Genomic DNA, 20,304 nt, shown 5'->3' on the forward strand with positions numbered 1-20,304 from the left:
ACACTTCCTGGATTTGTGTCAGAAGAAGGCTTCCGCAGAAACTGGTTGGGAGCGGTTGGGAGATGTAGTCTATTGCACTCCCGCTGGCAATTTACTCTCTATGGAGGAGATTGTTGCCAAGAAACTACATTACCCTAGTTTCAGAGCTGCTCACCTGCACTCATTAAACACAACATGGCACCTGCTGGCCGGGGTGTTGTGGTAGCGCTCTCACTGCTGTATCTATCTCGAGCCATTTTTTCCACCGAATTCTTTTCTACCCTCACTTTCTTCAACAGTGAACTTCACAAGCATGGATGTAGCTCTCCACTGGAATGGGAGGAATACGCATCCGACTGTGGTGAGAGTTCTTTAATACAATTTTGCCACGTCCTCTTCACGCTGTAATACAGACTGCTAGCTAGCTATCAAGCTTTTCCGCATCACCCTATGTCAAGAAGTCGCGGTTCAAGCAGAAATCAACTTTACAATCTAAGGTTACTTTAGCTAACCCTAACGCTGTTGTCAAAAAATGTTCCCAAATTACTGACTCCATGTCGTGTGTAGAGAATTGTGATTATCGTTTAGAAAACAAACCCTGTAGTTCCTAGTAGCCCATATCCTTTTGGCACTTGCAGAACTTGCAGAATATTTCATTTTTAGGCATTGAGCGTATACTTTGGGTAAGCGTACTTTCTACGTGTAGTTGTTAGTTAATGCACGGAGTACAGATACTTGTGATCAAGCCAACATGTACGATTAAGTTAGGAGATTTCCTCTATGGGTGTCCTCTGCAAGACGTTTGAAACTAAGTGCAGAGCAAGTCCCTGTGTTTAGCCTTTGAGTCGTGACTTCTGGTTTGAATAATCCTTATTAAAGAGTCCTCCATACTTCAACTGGAAGACCCAGACTGCGAGGATGGAAACAACCCTGCCTGCGAGTCAGTCTTCTCCCTAAACGCAGAGAAGATTCTGGTTGGTTGGCACATGCACATTTAAACGTTCCCAAGCATGCAAACGAAGTGAATAAAACGTTGCACTAACTATTTGCCATATTTTATGTCCAATAAACTAGAGCCAGGCTAAGTTGTTCATTGAGCAGAAGAGGTTTCCATTTGCAGTCGACAGTCAAGACACAAATGAGGAACTCGGTATGCTGTGATACTGGTGGCCTTAGCTACATTTTGATTTGACCTTTCCTTCTTTTGCTCTGTGTATGACACATTTTGCCCCCTATCTTTCCAGCCATAGGTTATGTGCTCATTGGCAATGGACTTTATGATGAAGGCATCAAGCATTTCTCTGTGTTGCTGCAGGTTTGTGGCACCTGCGCCGTAGACCTTTCACACACATACAGTAACAGTGCCCCATTGTAGTAACCACACCTTACTTATTTGCATGCATGCTTTTTCTATGCATTATGCCACTGTATGTCTCTGGCACAAATTATCATGACCATGATATGCCATGTCTGTCTTTCATTAAAATGAGATGTACTGCCCCTCACTGAATTTCTGTAGGGCGACCCCGAATTGGTCAGTGCTATCTATGGCCGAGGGATTGCTTATGGGAAGAAGAGTTTGCAGGTATGTACTTAAGGAAAGTATACTGTGTGCGGATGGATAGTGTTGATCCTTGCAGTGTTTCCCATACATTGACTTATTTGCGGCGACCCACCACAATATCAACATTGACCATCACACATTGATTTTCCAGGCTGTACTAAATTGTGCTTAAATCTGGTTAGCATCATAACCACGCTGTGCTAATTTGTTAAACTGTTGCATTCAAGTTAATTCTGCAAACCAACCACCACAAATGGAATTCAATTCTGTGGGAAACACTGCCTTCATACGAGAAAAAATATATCTCTGCCAACTTTCTCCCTACTTTATTACTGTTATGGGATACACAATCTATAATCAGCTTTTGCTGTGAGCGATGTTTGCTTATATATGTGTGTGGGTGACTGAATAAGTGTCTGTGGTCAGTACAGGCTCAATGCACTCATTTATTTGCTCATGCTTCGTTTGTCTTGCTGCTGGTTTCTCTGTCCTCCCTTCACCACCATATGGCCGTCTGAAGGACATCAAAAATGCAGAGCTGGCACTCTATGAGCTGAGCAGAGTAATCGCTCTGGAGCCCAGCAGCCCAGAGGTGTACGAGCAGCGTGCAGAGGTGAGGCCACTGACCGTACTCCCATCACACACTCACATCACAAACACACATCACACACTCCCATCACACACACACTCCCATCACACACACACTCCCATCACACACACACTCCCATCACACACACACACACTCCCATCACACACACACTCCCATCACACACTCGCATCACACACACACTCTCATCACACACACACTCCCATCACACACTCATCTGGACAAACAGTGTTTGCTCTGTGCGCTTTCTATATGGAAATAAACCCGGATGTTTGGACTTCAGTAGAACAACATTCACTGTAACCGTAGCGAAGTCTCCCGGGGGTTTGGGCGCTTGTAAATAGTGGCTTTCTGTTTTGCATCTCTCCAGATCTTGTCTCCTCTGGGTAGGATCAGTGAGGCCCTGAGCGATCTCTCCAAAGCCATCCAGCTGCAGCCCTCCGCCCGCCTCTACAGACACCGAGGGACGCTGCTCTTCATATCTGAGGTGAGCCTCCGCGGTCTGGCCATGCTGCGCCTGTTTTCTGCTGACAGTGTGTCTTATCACCTGTACTGCGGGGATACTGCATGACTACTGATTGCATTGCGTATCTGTAGTACAAGGCTTTGGCCTCGTTTTACGGTTTGACGTGCATGATATCAGGGACAGACTTCTGAATGAGCATATTATTGCAATTAATTCACAATTTACTGCTACTGTTGGTGTGAAACTGTGTTTGATGAGCACATCATGTTTTCAGGACTATCTGTCACCATTTTTCTTGCACTCTTACAAATTCCTCATCCACTTTCTTCAATAGCTCCTCTTTCTGGGAAAGTTAATATTTTTATTATAATACAATATTTAGCACATGTGTCCTGTTATTATAAGCTAGTTTAATGCCTCCCAAGCTCTCTCTTTTTCAGCATGGTCTCTAGGGCCACAGATTACAGATCAAAAACCTGTTGTTCCCTGATACTGCAATCTATAGCTGGTTGAACCTGTCTGTGTAGACATTAGTGGTGGTTAAGTGATACCTGTGTCATGTATATCGGGTAAATTCAAGGTAATTTAAAGTGAAGTAAAATGAGTAGGACTTGGCAGACACTTTTGATGACTTAAAGATAGTGGATTAGAGAAGCTCCTCAGTATCTCACAGTATCTAATTTTAGTTGTGGTAGACTTCTTTTCAGTCTAATGAAAAGGTCGTCAGAATCTAGAGACTTGACTAAAATGCGGTTTAACACCTCAGCTGCCCTTTTAACCAGTAGTTCGTTTTTTCCCTTCCTGTTACCATCCATGCAACTTGCACCAAAAGTTATTTTTAAGTGTATTTTAAGAGTAATTTTGTGACCTTAAATTTTGTTTCCATGTAGGACTATGTTGCTGCAATGGAGGATTTTCAGCAGTCATTAGAACTTAAAAAGAACCAGCCAATTGCTATGCTTTACAAAGGTCTCACATTCTTTCACAGAGGAATGCTTAAGGTAAGATAGCAATGGTAAAAGAATATTCTCTCTCTCTCACTTATGGATTTTATTGACTGCTAATACAAAAATGCATAATTAATATTTACTGTCCTTGTGTAGGAGGCCATAGAAACTTTCAAAGAGGCTCTGAAGTTAAAATCGGACTTCATTGATGCATATAAAAGTCTCGGACAAGCTTATAGGTATGTTTTCGGCGTGTTAAACTTAAGTGGCTTTATCTATGACATAAATACACCCAAGTCCAGTGTTCATTTTGCGTTCTCTTTATCTTCTCAAGGGAACTTGGAGACTTTGAGCTGGCCATGGAGAGCTTCCAGAAGGCGTTACTGCTCAATCAGAACCACATTCAGTCCTTGCAGCTGCGAGGGATGATGCTCTACCACCATGGCAGTCTCCAGGAGGCCATAGGCAACTTCAAGGCAAGCTGCTTTGGACTGGACTTTCTCTTTCTTCAGGAGACTGTAAAAGATAGAGCTTTCTCAACTGTGACCCGAAGCTAAGCCCACTGCTCCTGTTATTTGGCTTAGTTGTTTGTGTTTGAGTCGGTTTGCTTAGTTTAGGGATGGGCTTGTTGGGACAGTCCATAAAGAAGAGTTAAGAGTAACATTTCGAAGGCCACCCCCTTCCTGTATCACTATGGCTGCGGCCAAGCTTATCTATTGTCCCCAGCTGAGTCGGTGTCCCTTTGGCAGGGACTCATTCTGCTAACTCAGAGGTCTCTGTCCATTCATGTGGCATCGACAAAGCCAGCGGCGATCCTTTTTGTCGCATTAGGCTGGCAGTACAGTCGATGTGTGGTCATGCCTCAGCCCTTCGGGTGGAGGAACGTTCTCATCTTAGATGATGATTCATCTTGCAAAAAAATGACATCATCCTCAGGCATGCACAGCAGTACGGTTAATGACGTAAACTGCAATTTAGTTCCTTTATGTCCATTTCGCTGACAAGAACTATAATCTCCAATCCGAATATTCTCTTTGTAACACGGTTTTAGTAAACAAAGAAGTTGAAGACGAGGCCGTGGTCAAAATAGAAGCTTATGGGTGGTCCTGCTCTTTCTGTGTCTTGCAGCGCTGCCTGCAGCTGGAGCCCTATAATGAAGTGTGCCAGTACATGAAGGGCCTCAGCCACGTGGCCATGGGCCAGTTTTATGAAGGCATCAAGGCCCAGACCAAGGTCATGCTCAATGACCCGCTGCTGGGCCAGAAGGCGAGCTCGGAATATCTCAAAGTGAAATACCTCAGAGGTGAGGCAGCGGCTGCGCTCCCACCACAAGCACGCTCCCCACACGTCTGTTGACGTTATACCGTCTGCTGGAAAATCTGCCTCTGACTGCCCACGAGTCTGTCCTCACGTCTCCTCTCTCTGTTTTGGTTCTCTCGTCATCCCTAGAGTACTCTCGCTACTTGCACTCTCATCTGGACATACCTGTGTCGGAATATAACGCTGATCAGGATCTTCCAGGAAACTTCAAAAACCACTGGGCCAAAAACCTGCCTTTCCTTATAGAGGACTATGAGGAACAGCCAGGCCTGCAGCCTCATATAAAGTGAGTGAGATCTAGAAATCATAGTCTTCGATATATACAAAAACATGGGGTCCATCTTACAGAGAGCCTTTCTTTGTATATGGTCAATTAAAGGTACACTATGCAAGATTTTCACCTTTACAAAGCCAATTTGATGGTAAATGAACTTAATAGGTGAATCGTTCACCTACCATAGATGAACAGCAGGGGTGGGCCAACTACAGGCCGCAGGCCGGAACCGGCACGCCAAGCACTTTAATCCGGCCCGCTGAGCATTCCATTAGGTCATGCCGCTCGCTAATTTTTATAGTATAGACATAGCGAGTCGCTACCGAGATAAGTCAAAAGAAGTTTGTTATTTACAACAGCAGAGTAACATATAAATATATTGTGACTCTAGAGGGAGCTCTACAGTTGGCAAAAATACCTGAACCTGTACAATGTACCTTTACTAACACTACAAAATATGTCTGTTCCAATAGATGTTTGGCAACTTTGCTGTCACAATAAAGTGACACATGTCAGACTTTTCTTGGGAAATGATATGCGACTAAATCAAGCTTGTATACGTGTTTGGTTTTTGCCCTCACTGTCTTCAGGGATGTTCTACCTCAGAACTTTGAGAGCTACAACACTGAAGTTCAGAAACTTATATGCACTGCTGATCACCTGGGTGCCCTTATGCAATACAATACATCAGGGTTCCTCCCCAATCGTAGGATACACAGAGGTAGGTACAGTATATCCTTTCTTTTTTGGGGGGGCTTTTTGCCTTTATTCCGATAGGAAGTGAGTGTGAGAGAGAGAGATGGAGTGGGATCGGGACATGACCGCAGGTCGGATTCGAACCTGGGTCCCCGTGGGCACTTGGACCCATGCATGGTATGGGCGCTGTAGCCTGTTGTGCCACAGTGTCCCCCCCAGGTGTAACCTTTCTATTGCTTATTTACTCTCCTTGTATTGCTCATCTTCTTAAACTAGCAGAGAGACAAAGTTAGTCTTTACTATATATGGTTTACACAAATGTAGTTGTTACAAGTGCAGTAGAATGTTGATTAAATCAACCTTGAATCATCATAGCTTAATCTCCTGCATTGTGTGTGTGTGTGTGTGTGTGTGTGTGCGTGTGTGTGTGCGTGTGTGTGTGCGTGTGTTAATTCTCAGCTATGGGGATGGCCACTATAGAGGTGATGCAGGCCATGCAGCGGACCTGGAGCAACTCCAAGGTGCGCGTGAATGGCAAGACCCGACAGATGCAGTGGAGGGACATGTTTGACATTGCAGTCAAGTGGAGGAGGTCAGCCTCTCACCATCATGTTTGTAATCATCAGGTCAAGAGGTCAACTTCAGTGTTGAGTCATGGATGCTGAAAATTGTATTGTTGGTATTTCATCTTATTAATCTTACCTCATGGTCACATTGACATGTATTATTTTAGCAGATGCTTTTATCCAAAGCTACTTACATATGTCAATTATATTATAAGGGCCATTCTCCCCACAGCAACTGTGGTTAAGTGCCTTGCTCAACTACAACTTTTCAGGCTACTGCATGCTATCCCAGCTTCTTAGCCACTACGCTAGCACCACCCCATTAAACTAAACTTGGCGGACTAATGGGCTGGTGCCCAGGCTGTTGGGAATGATAATGGAAGCTGAGTGAAGCAACTGTGGTGACTCATCAAGAGGAGGACAGAGCTGTGAAAGGATGATGTGTTTGTGTTGTGTTGTGCAGGATTGCAGATCCAGACCAGCCTGTTCTGTGGTTGGACCAGATGCCGGCAAGAAGCCTCAGCAGAGGTTTCAACAATCACATCAATCTTATACGGTACAACAGAAACCCCCTGTGGATTCCTAAGCATTGTTCCAACATAGGCAATATATTATATATATATATATGGTTTTTTTAATAAATTGTATTTCTGTTACAGGGGACAGATTATAAACATACGATATTTGGGATACTTTGACAACATACTCAAATTTATCAAAGAGCGAATACTTGTTTACCACGGGTAAGTGTTCATAGCAGCTTTGAATAGTTTGTTTTACAGTAGGCAGATGGCTAATGTAGATGGAGTATTTCACATTAAAGTAATGATTTGTCCTTTTTTGTTATCAGAGCATATAACCCAAGAGGCCTAGTGGAAGTCAGACAAGCATTAGAAAATGTCAATAAGGTGGAGGACCTTCTCCCCATAATGAAGGTAATGATCTAATGCCACGTTCTGAGGACCGGCAACAGGCCTACACCCAAACAAGTGCTCTCTTTTGAACTTTGTATTCACCTGCTATCTGATAACAGCTCACCTGTACTGCTGTGTTTTTTACTCCTACTTTTATAATGACTCTTGAATTGTTTTTGCTTTTCTAAAACTGACTTTATTATATTGATGTTTCTCTTTTAAAGCAGTTTAACAGTAAAACCAGGGATGGCTTCACAGTCAACTCCAAGGTGCCCAGCCTAAAGGATCCTGGCAAAGAGTACGATGGCTTCACGATCACCATCACTGGAGACCGGTAATAAGACACACCTAACTTTAACAACAACATTAACAATAACACGTATCCTTCATATATGGTTCCCAACTGTGAGTGGATTTGGAGACCTCAAAATCACCACAAAGGGGCCAAATGAAGTTGATATAACCTTGGTGTTGTGTTGTCAGATCGGTATTCACCACACATCTTATCTCTAGTCCAGCTTATTTAAGTGCCCCAGATGTTTACTCAACCGAGCTTTGGAAGCTAAAAGGAGGGGAAACAAAAACAATTTCAGTCCATTTGGGTGTCTAATAGATAAACAGTGGCACCTAATCCCATTGGCACTGTGTCAAGTGTAAGAACTAATCCCTCTCATAACAGTGAGGGACAAGTCAAAATCCCCAAAAATGGGGTGGGACCTGCCTTTCTATTCTGACATGAGGCTGTGGAACAAAACACAACTGTACAAATGAAAGATGGGCAGAGTTGAGACACACACAGAAGTGGCAACATTGTGAGGAATTATTTATTATTATTTATATGTGTGTGTGTGTGTGTGTGTGTGTGTGTGTGTGTGAGTAGGGTGGGGAACATGCTGTTCTCAGTAGAGACACAGACCACAGAGGAACGGACCCAGCACTACCAGTCGGAGATCGAATCCCTTTATAAAGACCTGACCGCTAAGGGCAAGGCCCTAATGTTGTCGACTGAGCTGGGGGTATGTGTTTCTGTCTATACATACATACATACATACATACATACATACATACATACATACATACATACATACATCACTTTCATTATCATCATAACCATGCAGTATGTGTTGCTTTGTAGTGTTTTATGTTTTAATAAAAGGGGTCTTTTCTTGGTCCCTGGAAAGTAGTATTAAATGTCAATCGTGACAGTAGTGGCTTTAAAGTGGCTTTTCGAAGACCCACGACAAGAGCATCCATCTGGTTGTGCTTTTGTTGTATCTCTGTTGTTTTCTGTTCTCCCAGGATGCAGATGCTGTTTGTAATTTAATCCTCTCCCTGGTCTACTACTTCTGCAACCTGATGCCCCTCTCCAGAGGCTCAAGGTACAGTATCCCACCAGTCATCTGGCTGTCTTCAACACAATTTGTTTTTCAAACTTTGAGTAAACAGTTTTGTACAGTTGCACAGAAATCTGAATGATTTATGCATGACCTTCATGGTACTAAACCTGTAGAGATGAGCGAGCCCTGTGTCTATTTTTGGTTTTGCGTAGTGTGGTGGCGTACTCTGTTGTCATGGGAGCACTCATGGCCAGTGGCAAAGAGGTGATTGGTCGGATTCCCCCTGGAAAGGTAATAAAAGTAAACAGGAACGCTCAAATTCACAAACAGAGGAGAAAGTTCGCAAATGTTTGCAAACAATTTTCTGTTTGCCTTGAGTTTTCTGCGAATGTTTGCAAACACTCACGAACAGCGTGAAGGGGTAGTTCTCCGTGTTGAGCAGAGACTTACCACTGAGATGGAATATTTACACAAAATCATTCAAATGTATCTGTTAATATAAACATAATCACTGCGAACGTTCACCTCTGTTCAGGGAAGTTGAACACACCTCAAATAAGTAAAGTTAGTCATTTTCAGCATCTTGTATGGATATATTTGTATTCACTATACCAATATTTTTTATCATCATTTTATATCATTTGTCTTGCTTTTGAACAGCTGGTGGACTTTGAAGCCATGACGACGCCTAATCCTGACCGCTTTAGTAAAACAGCGAAGAGTTGGATGAACCTTAAGAGGTTAGTTTAGTTCCCTGTGTCATATGCTTCCTCTGCTTCTTGTGTCTAGCTCAGTGTTTTTCAACCACTGTGCCGGGGCACACTAGTGTGCCGTGAGAGATCATCAGGTGTGCCACAGAAAATTACCCAAATGTCACTCACTGGTCCAGAAAAGCAACTGTTGCATCAAAGAATTTATAACCACATGCTCTCATTGATTGTATGATTGCACTATTTGTGGTATGCAGGCATTGTACAACGGGGGCCCCATATCCAGTATTCACAGAATCATCACATATCCAGTTCATAACAACAATTAAATTAGATATAGTCACCTACAAATTAAACAGAGGGCGCTTGTTTTATTGAGCAGGTCTTGCATAGAAGCCATAATAAGGCCATATCTGTGTATTATTTGAAATTTTAGGCTATGGTATGTTTATTTTTTCTTCACACAGGATGTTAGTGTGCCGTGGGACATTTTAAGTGTCAAAAGTGTGCCGTGGCACAAAAAAGGTTGAAAAACACTGTGTCTAACTGGCACAAGCCTTGTCCGACTAACCGCTTCCTTGTCTTGCCCAGTTTACCAGGGTGGTACCAGAGCCTTCCTTCAGTGGCTGAGACGTTTCCCACCACAAGAACCATGATCGAGGTCCTGAACACGGACGCCTCGTCACACTGTCCGAAGAAGTCCTAAGCGTCTCCCGACATTAAGAAAAATAAAAAAGGGCCGTCTCCTCCTCCACCGTCTCTGTTCATGGACTCACATGGGACCTTCTTTACAGCACACAATTCAAAATTGAGAGACACATTTTTTGTTAATCATCATGAAACATTTTTGAAAAAAGTTTTTTTTGGAGGATAGTTTTAACTTCTTTTACTTAATGATTCTACCAGCTGAATATGTAATAAGATACAACTGCCCAAAAAAATCAGGCACTACGAACCCAGAGCAGATTGATTTAGGTATGTGATTGTTTTATTATGATGCGTGTCTCTACATTTTGTGACTTGTTTTAATCAGGTTTATAAACAGAGATGGTGGTTGGGGAGACTTCAACAAAAATAGTCCTTCAGGGATTTTTAAGTTCTCCCAGGAATACTTGGACCCCCACCCCCACCCCCCCAAGGTTGAAGGGTAGCAGTGACTTCATGTCATAATGTCATTATCAAATGTTTCCACCAGACAATCATTTTCATTTTAAAGCACACTTGATCAGAAATATGCTAAGCTTAGCTGTAGCAACATAGAGGGACACATTGGGAAGATCCTAGAAGATGTGAATTTGCCCTTACTGTGAATTGAATGATTTTTAATGGGCCCAGAGGGCTAAGGCATTTGTTAAATTATTGTTACTTTTTTTTCTGCAGAAAACTACTGTTTTAGTAATTTGACATATCCTTATCAAGAATTGTTGTATGGTGATGGTTTGTTTTCATTTTCATTTCATTTTGCACTGGGAGAATGACCATTAAAAAGCAAAAAATATCTCTTCTACCATCCGTCTCCACAACACTCATCATGACTCAACACATTAATGAAACCTTTCGATTAGGGTAGGCTGGCCAATAAAGTTCTTAAGATGCATCTGAATTTCTGCTGTAATCATTTTTGCATGCGCTTTTTATTGGTGAAGAAATAGCCTATATTTGGTAGGCTACATGTTCCCTTTTTCATCTCTAGGCATGAGTTGTGAAAAACTGACCCTAATCAAAGATTGACCGTTTGCTATCGCTAGATGTCCCACTAGTCGTGACGTCTGACGTGTTCAGGCAAGGTTGTTACTTGGCGATCATCATTACAGAAATGGCTGATGAAGGAAGCATGGTCAAAAGTGAAGTCCTCATTGAGGCGCTTCAGAATTTCGTCAAAGTCGTAAGAACAATGCTCGAAGATGCGGAAAAGGCCACTGCTACAGGTAACTTGGCTGTTGTCACAACGTTTGCCTCTGTTGGAACTAGCTATTAAGCTAACGTTGCAGATCATCTGCAACGTTCTTACTCTACCGAGATTGCTTAGGTCATGCAGCTGTAGGCTAATCAAGAAATGTCTCCAATAGCTCACAAGAGATGAGAACTCACTATGGTTGATCATGAAAACAAAACAATCCTTGTCTATGACTAGTCACTCACTGGTGTTATTTAGTGTTTTGCACCAACAACATTGTAGCGAGTTTAACGACTGCAACTTTGTTTCCAAGGTCCTCTGCAAGGCTTCGCGACAAACAAATTAATGTCATTGTTTGGAATAATTGCTGCAGGTGCTAACCTCTATAATAGGTGCGTACGCGTGTGTACATTTGTGCAACTCTTGGGTTTTCACAGTCCAATAAAGGTAGGGTACTGAACATGTGTTGTGTGTGCGTGTGCTGTTTGTTTAAACAGCCTCTCTGTGAATAAAAGGAGTGAAGCCGAAGACCTGTGGAAACCCCTCTACCAGTAAGATAAATCCACATCCACACTTGTCATGTTAATAAGGCTAGTCTACTTTGCTTATGCACCTGATCTATTCCCCCAGAATCGCAGGTGTATGTGATGCTGTTGAAGAGTTTTTGCAGCTGGAGGTTTGTAAACCCAGAGTTATAACCTGCTTTATGTGGTGGATTAATCAGTTTCCTTCTGGATCAAGTCATGTCTTGTGTTATCGCTGCTGTACAGGTTGAGTGGGATGCCTTTCTTGAAAGTCTGGATTCCAGGCTGCAGATGAGTGATAAACTCCTGGCATGTACTTCTCCAGCGGAGAGACTGAGCGCTGACACCAAGGTCACAGACGCCAGGAGTGGAGAGTGAGATACTTATCTTTGAAATTTATGCTCACACAATTACAGTTAGCCTGGGCCTTGACACAAGCCAGTGGCCTATGTGAATGTCCTCTCTGTATACTAGGCATGTTTTATTCTAAGCAGACTGAGTACTCTGTACTGAGTGAACAGCACACTCCAAAAATGTAACTGACACTGTAGTGTGTCGTGTAACTGACACTGTAGTGTGTCAGTTACACTTTTGTAGAGTGCTGTTCACTCAACATTGTAGGGTACGCCTATGAATGGCTGTCCCATTCTGAGCATATGGATAGAAGTTGTATTGTTCATTTTCTCATGCATGTGATTTTGGATCAAACCACAGCATGTTGCTTAATGACTAATTAATGTCTAATTGAGACACACACATTTCATTAATATAGGTTGGAGGATCTTTATAGCACTACTACCCCTATAAACTGTTTAATGGCAGCAATATAAAAGATCAGGGCTGCATGGAAAGAGCCTGGTCAGCCGTTTGAACACTGTCCTTTGTAGCTTGGCCTGATTTGTGGCACTGTGCAGGGAAGTGACTCTGGGTCGTTACTACGGGAAAGCGGAAAATCTACTGCTGGTCTTGATCCGCCACTTAGGATGACTACCGTGACGAGACCACGTGGCTGAGATCGAAGGCCAGAAGGTAAATAACTTCAGAAACGGTAAACAACATACATGTTCACCTAAAGGATATCAGTGCTTCATTAGTGTTCTTGCTGTGTGTTCATGGCCTAATCAGTGTTTGCACTTTGCTTGGCTGGTGAAGCTGTACAACGTTTATTTCCTTTTTGATCCATATCCACTTCACACTTGCACTCAATCATTTATTTTCTAGGACCTTACCAGGTTCTTCTGTGCATTTATTTTGAATGCATATGCTTTTAAAAGGGTAGGCCTACTTACTTATCCTGACCTTCAAAGAAAGAGATTATGAAGAATCCCTTTCAGTCCCCTTTTTAGACGCCACTTGTCAATAAGTAGCCAATGTGTGTGGAAGAAGAGCCAAGAAGAGTCAAAGACCTTAGGTGCGCTCAAATTCGCAAACATAGGCAAACGTTGGCAAACAGGTTTCTGTTTCCTTGAGTTTTTGGCGAACGTTTGCAAACACTCGCAAACGGTCTGAGGTGGAGGTTCTCTGTGAATATATAGTGGAGCTGGACATGAACTGGACAAAGTGTTACCGTCCCAATGGAATGTTTAATCGTTCAAATTGAATTGTTCAGAGAAAACATGTTTGCCGTGAACGTTCGCCACTGTTTGCCAAATTTGAACGCATCACTTGTTCGTAGAAGTGTACTTTGTCGCTGTAGTGGACATGAGCCTTTTTTGTCCTCTGTGACAGAGCCTTCTTGAAGCTCGGTCCGTTAGAGTGGTGGTGGTCTCGTTTGGATGTGTGGAGGGGGCCAAGGTTTGGCTTGAGCAGACGGGTTGCACATTCGACATGCTGCTGGACCCTGAAAGAGAGGTGGGGAGGCAGAGAGGATGTGAGAAGCACCCAGCAGCAGCTACAGCAGTTAGCCATAACTTGCTAGCAGAGATATCTCCTCACATTTATAGTCACACAACTGAACAATTGGATCTCCTCACATATATAGTCACACAACTGAACAATTGATCTCCTTACATTTATAGTCACACAACTGAACAATTTATCTCCTCACATTTATAGTCACAAAAAACTGAAAAATTTATCTCCTCACAATTATGGTCACAAAACTGAACAATTTATCCCCTCACATTTATAGTCACAAAAAGCTGAATAATTTATCTCCTCACAATTATAGTCACACAACTGAACAATTTAAGAGCTTTCCTCCTAACTCCCTGGTTATTTATTTACTTTAGTTTTACCTTACAAAAGTTACCAGTAATGTTACAGTGGTTTGTTGAGAGACCGAAATGTTCATAATTGTCATTTGCATTACAGATCTACAAAACATTTGGTCTGGGAAGGTCATATGCAAAAGCGACAAAATTCGACTGCATGCTGAAGTATTCTGAGTTCGTTGTACACCAGCGACAGTTTCCAGACCTTCCCCCACAGTATATGAATGATGTCTATCAGGTAAACCAAACATTGGATCGTATTGTGTTTTAATGGTAACAGATGGTAATGCTCAAAATGAACGCATGTCAAGTTGTATGAATATCCACAATATTTTGCTTTGACCATTACCCTGAAGTAATCCACTTGACACCACTTGTGTTTACATTTGAAGCCACGGATGTGGGCAGTGAAAGAAGGACTATTGAGAAGGACAAGGCCATGTTTGATGGGCTTAAATAGTAGGGCAGTTAAACTTCACTGTACTGTACTACACTTTCAGACTGTGTCTGTTTATTTATTTGGGTCAAAGGTGCTGGTGGACTGGTAAAATTGAAACTGTGCATCTCTTGTTGATAAAACCTTGTATGTGAAAGTGTGTTGTGTTGGCAATGTGTGTTAAAGGAAATGCATTTTCAGTTCAAACCAAGCCAAGGCATTTAGACATGAATTTAAATCAGGCCTGTTTATGTCTGCACTGAAATTATTGCACTATTTCTCAACCAATGCTTCTTTAAAAAGAAAATAAAAATCCCCACCGTAGTGTTTTAATGTCAGTGTGTGCTGACCGATAAGTATTGACAAACAGCATTCCATTCCAGCTTCACAGTGTGATTACACTGTCTAATTGGGCTGTCCAGTTGCCCCAAAAACCTGCCCATGTAGGGAAACTGTCCAACTGCCCCAAAAACCTGCCCATGTAGGGAAACTGTCTAATTGGGCTGTCCAATTGCCCCCAAAACCTGCCCATGTAGGGAAACTGTCTTCGGATGTTACTTTGTGTAGCGCATCACACTGATACTGTACAATACTGTGACAATACTGTGACTGTACAATTCTGATGCAGTAAAGAGAAGATTAGGACAAAATGCTAGAGGACGAGGTGGAGCACATTTTTTCATGTGAGGATCTGGTTTTCCCATCTTCATAAGGAGGTTTTGAAGGATTATAAGGTCTGTCTGTAATGTCTGGCTCATAAGGACTTAATTCATCTTCATGGAGAAACTACAGAGGTGGTTTGTTTCTCAAAATATAAACTGTAAGCATATTCAGTTATTAAAAATCTTCCAATTTCATCTTAGTGGTGGTAGAAGGCTCATATGACTGTAACTGCACCTGTGTTAATGTACAATTGTAAAAATGTTAAGGCTTTTTAACTATAAAAAGCAGTGTGCCTTTGGAATCTTTTGGTCAAACCAACTCAAGTATTACAAGAAGTATTCCCTTGAAACCAAAGAGCACCTGCTTTAGAGAGATATCAGTGACGAAGCACTGCCAACAACCAACTTTGTTTGGTATTTGAAGATATTGTAAAAATGTTAAATTGTACACACAAGTATATAATCTGATCGATATATCAGGAGTACGGTGGGGAGTCCTAGCCCTATTGCTCAGTATGACTCTTGTACCGTGGGTTTAGGAATGAAGCTTACACTATTATGACAGAAGTCGGCATAGTTACAGTACTGGTGTTCTGAACGTCTGGTAAATATTTACCTTGGACTCTCGTTCTGAGATTGTTATGTTAGGGTGTCATTAATTTGGGTGTCTTGGTGATCATGTGTAATTTGTCATGAAAGGGGTTAGATAGTGTTTCTTTTTAAATTGCTACCCGAGGGAGATTTTTTTTTTCAGTAAATAATGTCTTCAACCAAGTCCAGGTGATGAGATATCACCCAGCTGTTGAATGGAAGATGTCTGAATTGTGTAATCAAGTAACGCCTGTGCTTTATCATTTTTCAGCTGGGTGGAAACTTTCTGCTGGATGAGGAAGGTAAAGTGATCCTCTCTCACCCCAGCAAAGACCCACTTGACAGACCAAAGATGGGAGATGTCCTGGCAAGGATCCCCTGAGGATCTCCTGAGAGAATCACCTGAATGTTGGAGACGGTTCCTACAGAGGACAGTCTGGCCAGCCTTGTGTAAATGATGATATGACCCACACTCATAAAACATGAAGGGTTGTGTCTGATGGGAGTTAACAAGACCGGTTAGACTTGTGCTCTGGATTCAGGCACCATCTCTGACATTCCAGTTGATTTGGTGTGTGTGTGTGTGTGTGTGTGTGTGTTTATCAGTGTTATCAATGTTTGTTTTTCTTTTTTTATATCCAGTAATCATCAGCACAGATCGATTTTTGCACATTCATTTTACAGGGTTTCCACAGGTCATGGAATTTCTGGAATAGCATGGAATTGTAATGACGTTTATTCCAGGCTGGGAATTTAAATCGTTTTGGGGGCAAAGTTAGGGGAATTTTATTGTAGCAGTTTAAAATTTCCAACATTCCAGGATACATTAATACAAATATATTTCCACACAGCATTGGTGTTTATCGGGTTATTAACTTTTTCCATTTCTGCTTGATTGAGTATTCGGAGTTAGTCCTACCTTGCTTTTTCAATGCCCATTTATTAATTTTCCAAATGGTCATGGAAATTCAGGATTTAAGTCAGGGAAATGTCATGGAATTTTACATTTGATGTAGAGTGGGAACCCTGATTTTACTTACAGGGAAGATACACCGGGTGCATAACTGAAGCACTCCATTTGCGACGTGTAAAACTAGTTTAGAAGACTGGTCTATTTATTTGACCGTACGCACCACTATCACGTCTGCTGTAGCCAGTTCCATTGCTCACTAGTTGTTGCAGAAGACGCTACGCGAACAGAACGCTTCAGTAACGTGCCCGATGTAGCCTCCCTGTTTGTTATACCGACAAATCAATGCAATGTTTGATTAGTTGCATAGTATCAGACTTGTTTATTATCACTTTGTGTATGGACTATATCTAACCTCACCAAAAGCTACATAATAATCTTAAAGATTTTTCTTGAAATCACAATACATTTTCAATAATGATCTTTGCTCAGCTGTTATTAATAACCTTAAGTAGGCTATATACATTTAGGCATACAATCATTCAGCTTCAACAAGGATAATGTTCAGAATATCAATCACTAATTGCACTATAATATGGAATTACTGTGCGTAATTGTTTTACAGTAGGCTACAACGAGTGAAAAATAAATATGTTTTATAACACAAAACTCTGAGACATTTTATTCAGAGCATTCTACTCGGAAATAAATGTCCTTTTTAAAAAGCTACTTATTAAAACTAGTTGCTAAATAAAGGCTACATCTTCTGAAAACTTAATGCCAGAGTCCTACAGCGTCAAATACATTCCTATGACCGAAACGTTGTTGAAACGTTGGGAAACGGTGTGAGAGTCTGTAGATCAGGCCTCGAACTCACAGAGGTAGTACATGCGCCTGTCACAGTAATTATCCCACCAGTCTCCGTCGTCTGAAGACATGGCCACGCAGTTCTCCCGTTTCCCGCCGTCCGGCTGGCTGGACAGGAAATGCTTGCGCCACTGGAAGTAGGTGACGCGGGTCGTGTCCTCAAAGAGGTACAGGCCCTCCGAGCGGAGGTCGTTGATGCCCAGCCACACGGGCCAGTTCCCTGGCTGGAAGACGGCGCGGACGTACTCGGCCAGAGCCTCCTGCTCTTTGCGGTCGCGCGGCATGGCCATCCGACCGCCGCGTTCCAGGCACTTCTGGGCTGCGTCTGCGTACGTGGCGTACACGCGGTAAACCATGAAGCACTTGTAGCCCACACGTCGACCCTTCTGGCAGCCTGACGATGAGAACGAGACAGTTCCAGAAAAAAAAAAAATATTTTAAAGCTTTGGTGTTGCCAAAAACAAGCCAGTTTGTGGAGATCTAAGAATGAGGTGATGGCAAAATGACAGCCCACTTGATCTCTTGAACAGCTGACTTGTAAGGGAGGTTAAATGACCACCTGAGAATACTAGCCTACGATCTGGAACAACTTGGTCATTTTAAAGGATTGCCATCACCCTGGCCATAACATTTTTCAATGGTTGCCCTCTGGAAAGCGGCTTCGATCACAAAAGGCCAGAACAGAAAGACTAAGAAGACGTTTTTTCCCCCAAGCCATACGGACAATGAATGCATAATTCCCCCCTCTTCATAAACGTTTTACATTTTATTTTATTTAATCCCCACCCCCTTCTGTTTTCTATCTTCTTACTTTTCTATTATTATTCAACTTTGCACAGCTGGGAGTTGTAGTCGCCATCCCTATTTCACTGCTTTTTCCACAAGTTATGCATGTGACATAAATTCTTGAATCTAATGATTGGTGAGCCATTATGTTGCATTACATGTATTAGAGTTCAAGGTTATGGTCAGAAGTGTGTGGTTTTAGTCGCATGCACCCGGCTACAGTATTCCGGTGTGCAAACACTGGTCAAGGCACAACTGCCTTGTTTTCAATGTGTAATCAGTTAGTCAGGAGTTTTACAAACCTTCCAGACGTCCTATCTCCTTGCGGTTTTCCTTGCTGAATAGGGACACCTGTTGCAGGCTGTCCTCCATCTCAGTGAGCTTGTTGTCCAGCCTGGAGATCCTCTCCAGCAGCTGGGTCACTTTAACATCCAGGGTGTAGTGGCCAACATTTAGCCGGTGGATGGCCTGGTCCATGGCTGCTAGTCTTGTCACTGAGGAGAGGTACAGTCTGTTAACCAAAGGAGGATTGAAAAAAGGTCCCAAAGCCAGTTATTGCCCCTCTACATGATGCACGACACTCATACTGTTTTTGACGAATAGCGTTCTCTGCAGTCAGACCTGGGGGAGCTCATCTGCACACCTTTCCCATGCGCACATTTCTTGTCATAAAGCCCATTAATTGTTATTAAGGGATTTCCCCACCTTGTACTGACCTCAGTCAGCTCATCCACATGGTAATATAAATCAGGCTGTTTTGGAATTCATTCAAACACACTGTTTAGTCACAGCTTTACCACTCGTGACAGGATGCCTCTAAAAACAGGTGTTATGTTGCCTGGGTTCCATTCAATAAGATGATGAAAAGAAAAACAAGACATAAAACTGAGTGTTAAGCTCTACGAGTCATTAGGTCATTTGATTCAGTGTGTTTGTACGTAATTCTTTGCCAGTAAAGTACAGCCTGCTTGAAAGGACTATTAATTACATGAATGCATGAGCCTTATTTTGGGGTATACAGCACAATAAATTGTTACTAGTACTTGAGGTGCACTCTGTACATTTTGACTGATTGAGAAGTGCCAAGAAGGAGAGAGCCACTTACAGACATAATTGTAGTTATCGTCCATGTCTGACACCGGCGATGTGGGTTCTGGTTCAATGAGCATTCCATCTCCTCGCTCAGTCCTCTCTTCCTCATCATTCTGTGTGTGTGTGGGAAATCAATGTACTCAACACATCTCACACACCGCTAGTCTGAGAAGAACCACATTGCTCACATGTACACAGCTACACTGGATGCCCTTTTAAACCACACAAGTCATAGAGTCTGACTGCAGAGTTAGCATATTTATGTTCAGAGACTGACATGCTGCTGTTTCAAGGACACCTTTTTGCTTTTAAATGCTTAAGTATACTTAAGTGTTGAAGCTGCACAGAGTAGGAGAAAAAGGACCACAGCACACATTTGCATGTTAGGCTTAGTACTGAATTAACAAATATTTTTGTTCCTCAAATTGCATATTAAGTCATTTGGATTGGTCTCTCTCTTACCTCTTCGTACTCAAAAACAAAGTTAAGATCACACCTGTATCAGTGTAGAGTTGCCAGAGTCCTCAGGTTGGGTTTTGCTGTCAGATTCTTGGCTTCCAGTCTCACCCGAGGAAAGCGAGGACAAGCACAAGATGGTCACAATAAATGCAACTATTTCCATTTTCCTTCAGATCCGTACAGTTTTTATCCTCAGACTCCCCTTATTGGTTTCCCCTGGCCAGCCCTCTTTCTCTCCCTCTCTCTCCTCTAGTTTTGTCCTGAGTGGGCCTAACCAACAACAGGAAATGGCTTTGTTTTCACTCCCACCTCCCACTTCCAAGCTTTTGTGTGAACACTGCACTTTTTGTCCACAGCTGTCAGAACAGCACACTCTTGCCGTACAGTCAGGTTTGTGCCATTAAGACATTTCTTTTTATAGCCTAGTTAGTCAGACTTGTGTGACGCTATGTCTGTGGTAAACCCAGCATTCAGCAGGAAAGGGATT

The 20,304-nt window shown here is 42.4% G+C and overlaps 3 protein-coding genes across 4 annotated transcripts; 2 read left to right on the forward strand and 1 right to left on the reverse strand.

Annotated features, from left to right (window-relative positions):
* The first annotated feature begins 105 nt into the window (after positions 1–105).
* Positions 106–10,977, forward strand: ttc13 (tetratricopeptide repeat domain 13). Of its 2 annotated transcripts, none has more exons than XM_076272802.1 (23): positions 106–340; positions 859–953; positions 1,054–1,129; positions 1,224–1,294; positions 1,499–1,564; positions 2,064–2,156; positions 2,521–2,637; positions 3,507–3,617; positions 3,720–3,802; positions 3,898–4,039; positions 4,692–4,866; positions 5,013–5,169; positions 5,748–5,878; positions 6,313–6,445; positions 6,883–6,975; positions 7,079–7,162; positions 7,270–7,354; positions 7,558–7,667; positions 8,214–8,349; positions 8,633–8,712; positions 8,883–8,961; positions 9,331–9,410; positions 9,972–10,977. In XM_076272802.1, exons 1-23 carry the CDS (start codon positions 175–177, stop codon positions 10,084–10,086), a joined length of 2,478 nt encoding a protein of 825 aa, XP_076128917.1. In that variant the 5' UTR covers positions 106–174; the 3' UTR covers positions 10,087–10,977. The 2 variants fall into 2 exon arrangements, with proteins under 2 accessions (XP_076128917.1, XP_076128918.1); XM_076272803.1 differs by having other exon boundaries at positions 7,561–7,667.
* Positions 10,978–11,064: 87 nt separating this feature from the next.
* selenol (selenoprotein L) lies at positions 11,065–17,094 on the forward strand. The gene is made up of 9 exons (XM_076272806.1): positions 11,065–11,308; positions 11,591–11,669; positions 11,775–11,828; positions 11,908–11,953; positions 12,048–12,175; positions 12,716–12,830; positions 13,530–13,652; positions 14,115–14,252; positions 15,975–17,094. The coding sequence occupies exons 1-9, from the start codon at positions 11,197–11,199 to the stop codon at positions 16,083–16,085; spliced, it is 906 nt and encodes a 301-aa protein (XP_076128921.1). The 5' UTR covers positions 11,065–11,196; the 3' UTR covers positions 16,086–17,094.
* clec11a (C-type lectin domain containing 11A) lies at positions 16,981–19,986 on the reverse strand. The gene is made up of 4 exons (XM_076272807.1): positions 19,855–19,986; positions 19,372–19,471; positions 18,569–18,760; positions 16,981–17,874 (listed from the first exon to the last, which is right to left on the reverse strand). Exons 1-4 carry the CDS (start codon positions 19,978–19,980, stop codon positions 17,474–17,476), a joined length of 819 nt encoding a protein of 272 aa, XP_076128922.1. The 5' UTR covers positions 19,981–19,986; the 3' UTR covers positions 16,981–17,473.
* Between the last annotated feature and the right edge of the window lie 318 nt (positions 19,987–20,304).

The sequence above is a fragment of the Alosa pseudoharengus genome, unplaced genomic scaffold, assembly GCF_046254945.1.
Source record: "Alosa pseudoharengus isolate Yale_2024_CS ecotype anadromous, Long Island Sound unplaced genomic scaffold, YU_APseudo_1.1 YU_APseudo_1.1_scf_7, whole genome shotgun sequence".
Classification (NCBI taxonomy): domain Eukaryota; kingdom Metazoa; phylum Chordata; class Actinopteri; order Clupeiformes; family Clupeidae; genus Alosa; species Alosa pseudoharengus.

Excerpts from the sequence above, each read along its gene's own strand:
- clec11a (XM_076272807.1), bottom strand. The coding sequence starts at position 19,980 with ATGGAAATAGTTGCATTTATTGTGACCATCTTGTGCTTGTCCTCGCTT. Across the intron at positions 19,472-19,854 it reads GCAACTCTACACTGATACAG|AATGATGAGGAAGAGAGGAC; the intron begins GTGTGATCTTAA and ends ACACACACACAG. Across the intron at positions 17,875-18,568 it reads GGAGATAGGACGTCTGGAAG|GCTGCCAGAAGGGTCGACGT; the intron begins GTTTGTAAAACT and ends TCTCATCGTCAG.
- ttc13 (XM_076272802.1), top strand. The coding sequence starts at position 175 with ATGGCACCTGCTGGCCGGGGTGTTGTGGTAGCGCTCTCACTGCTGTAT. Across the intron at positions 3,618-3,719 it reads TTCACAGAGGAATGCTTAAG|GAGGCCATAGAAACTTTCAA; the intron begins GTAAGATAGCAA and ends GTCCTTGTGTAG. Across the intron at positions 4,040-4,691 it reads AGGCCATAGGCAACTTCAAG|CGCTGCCTGCAGCTGGAGCC; the intron begins GCAAGCTGCTTT and ends TGTGTCTTGCAG.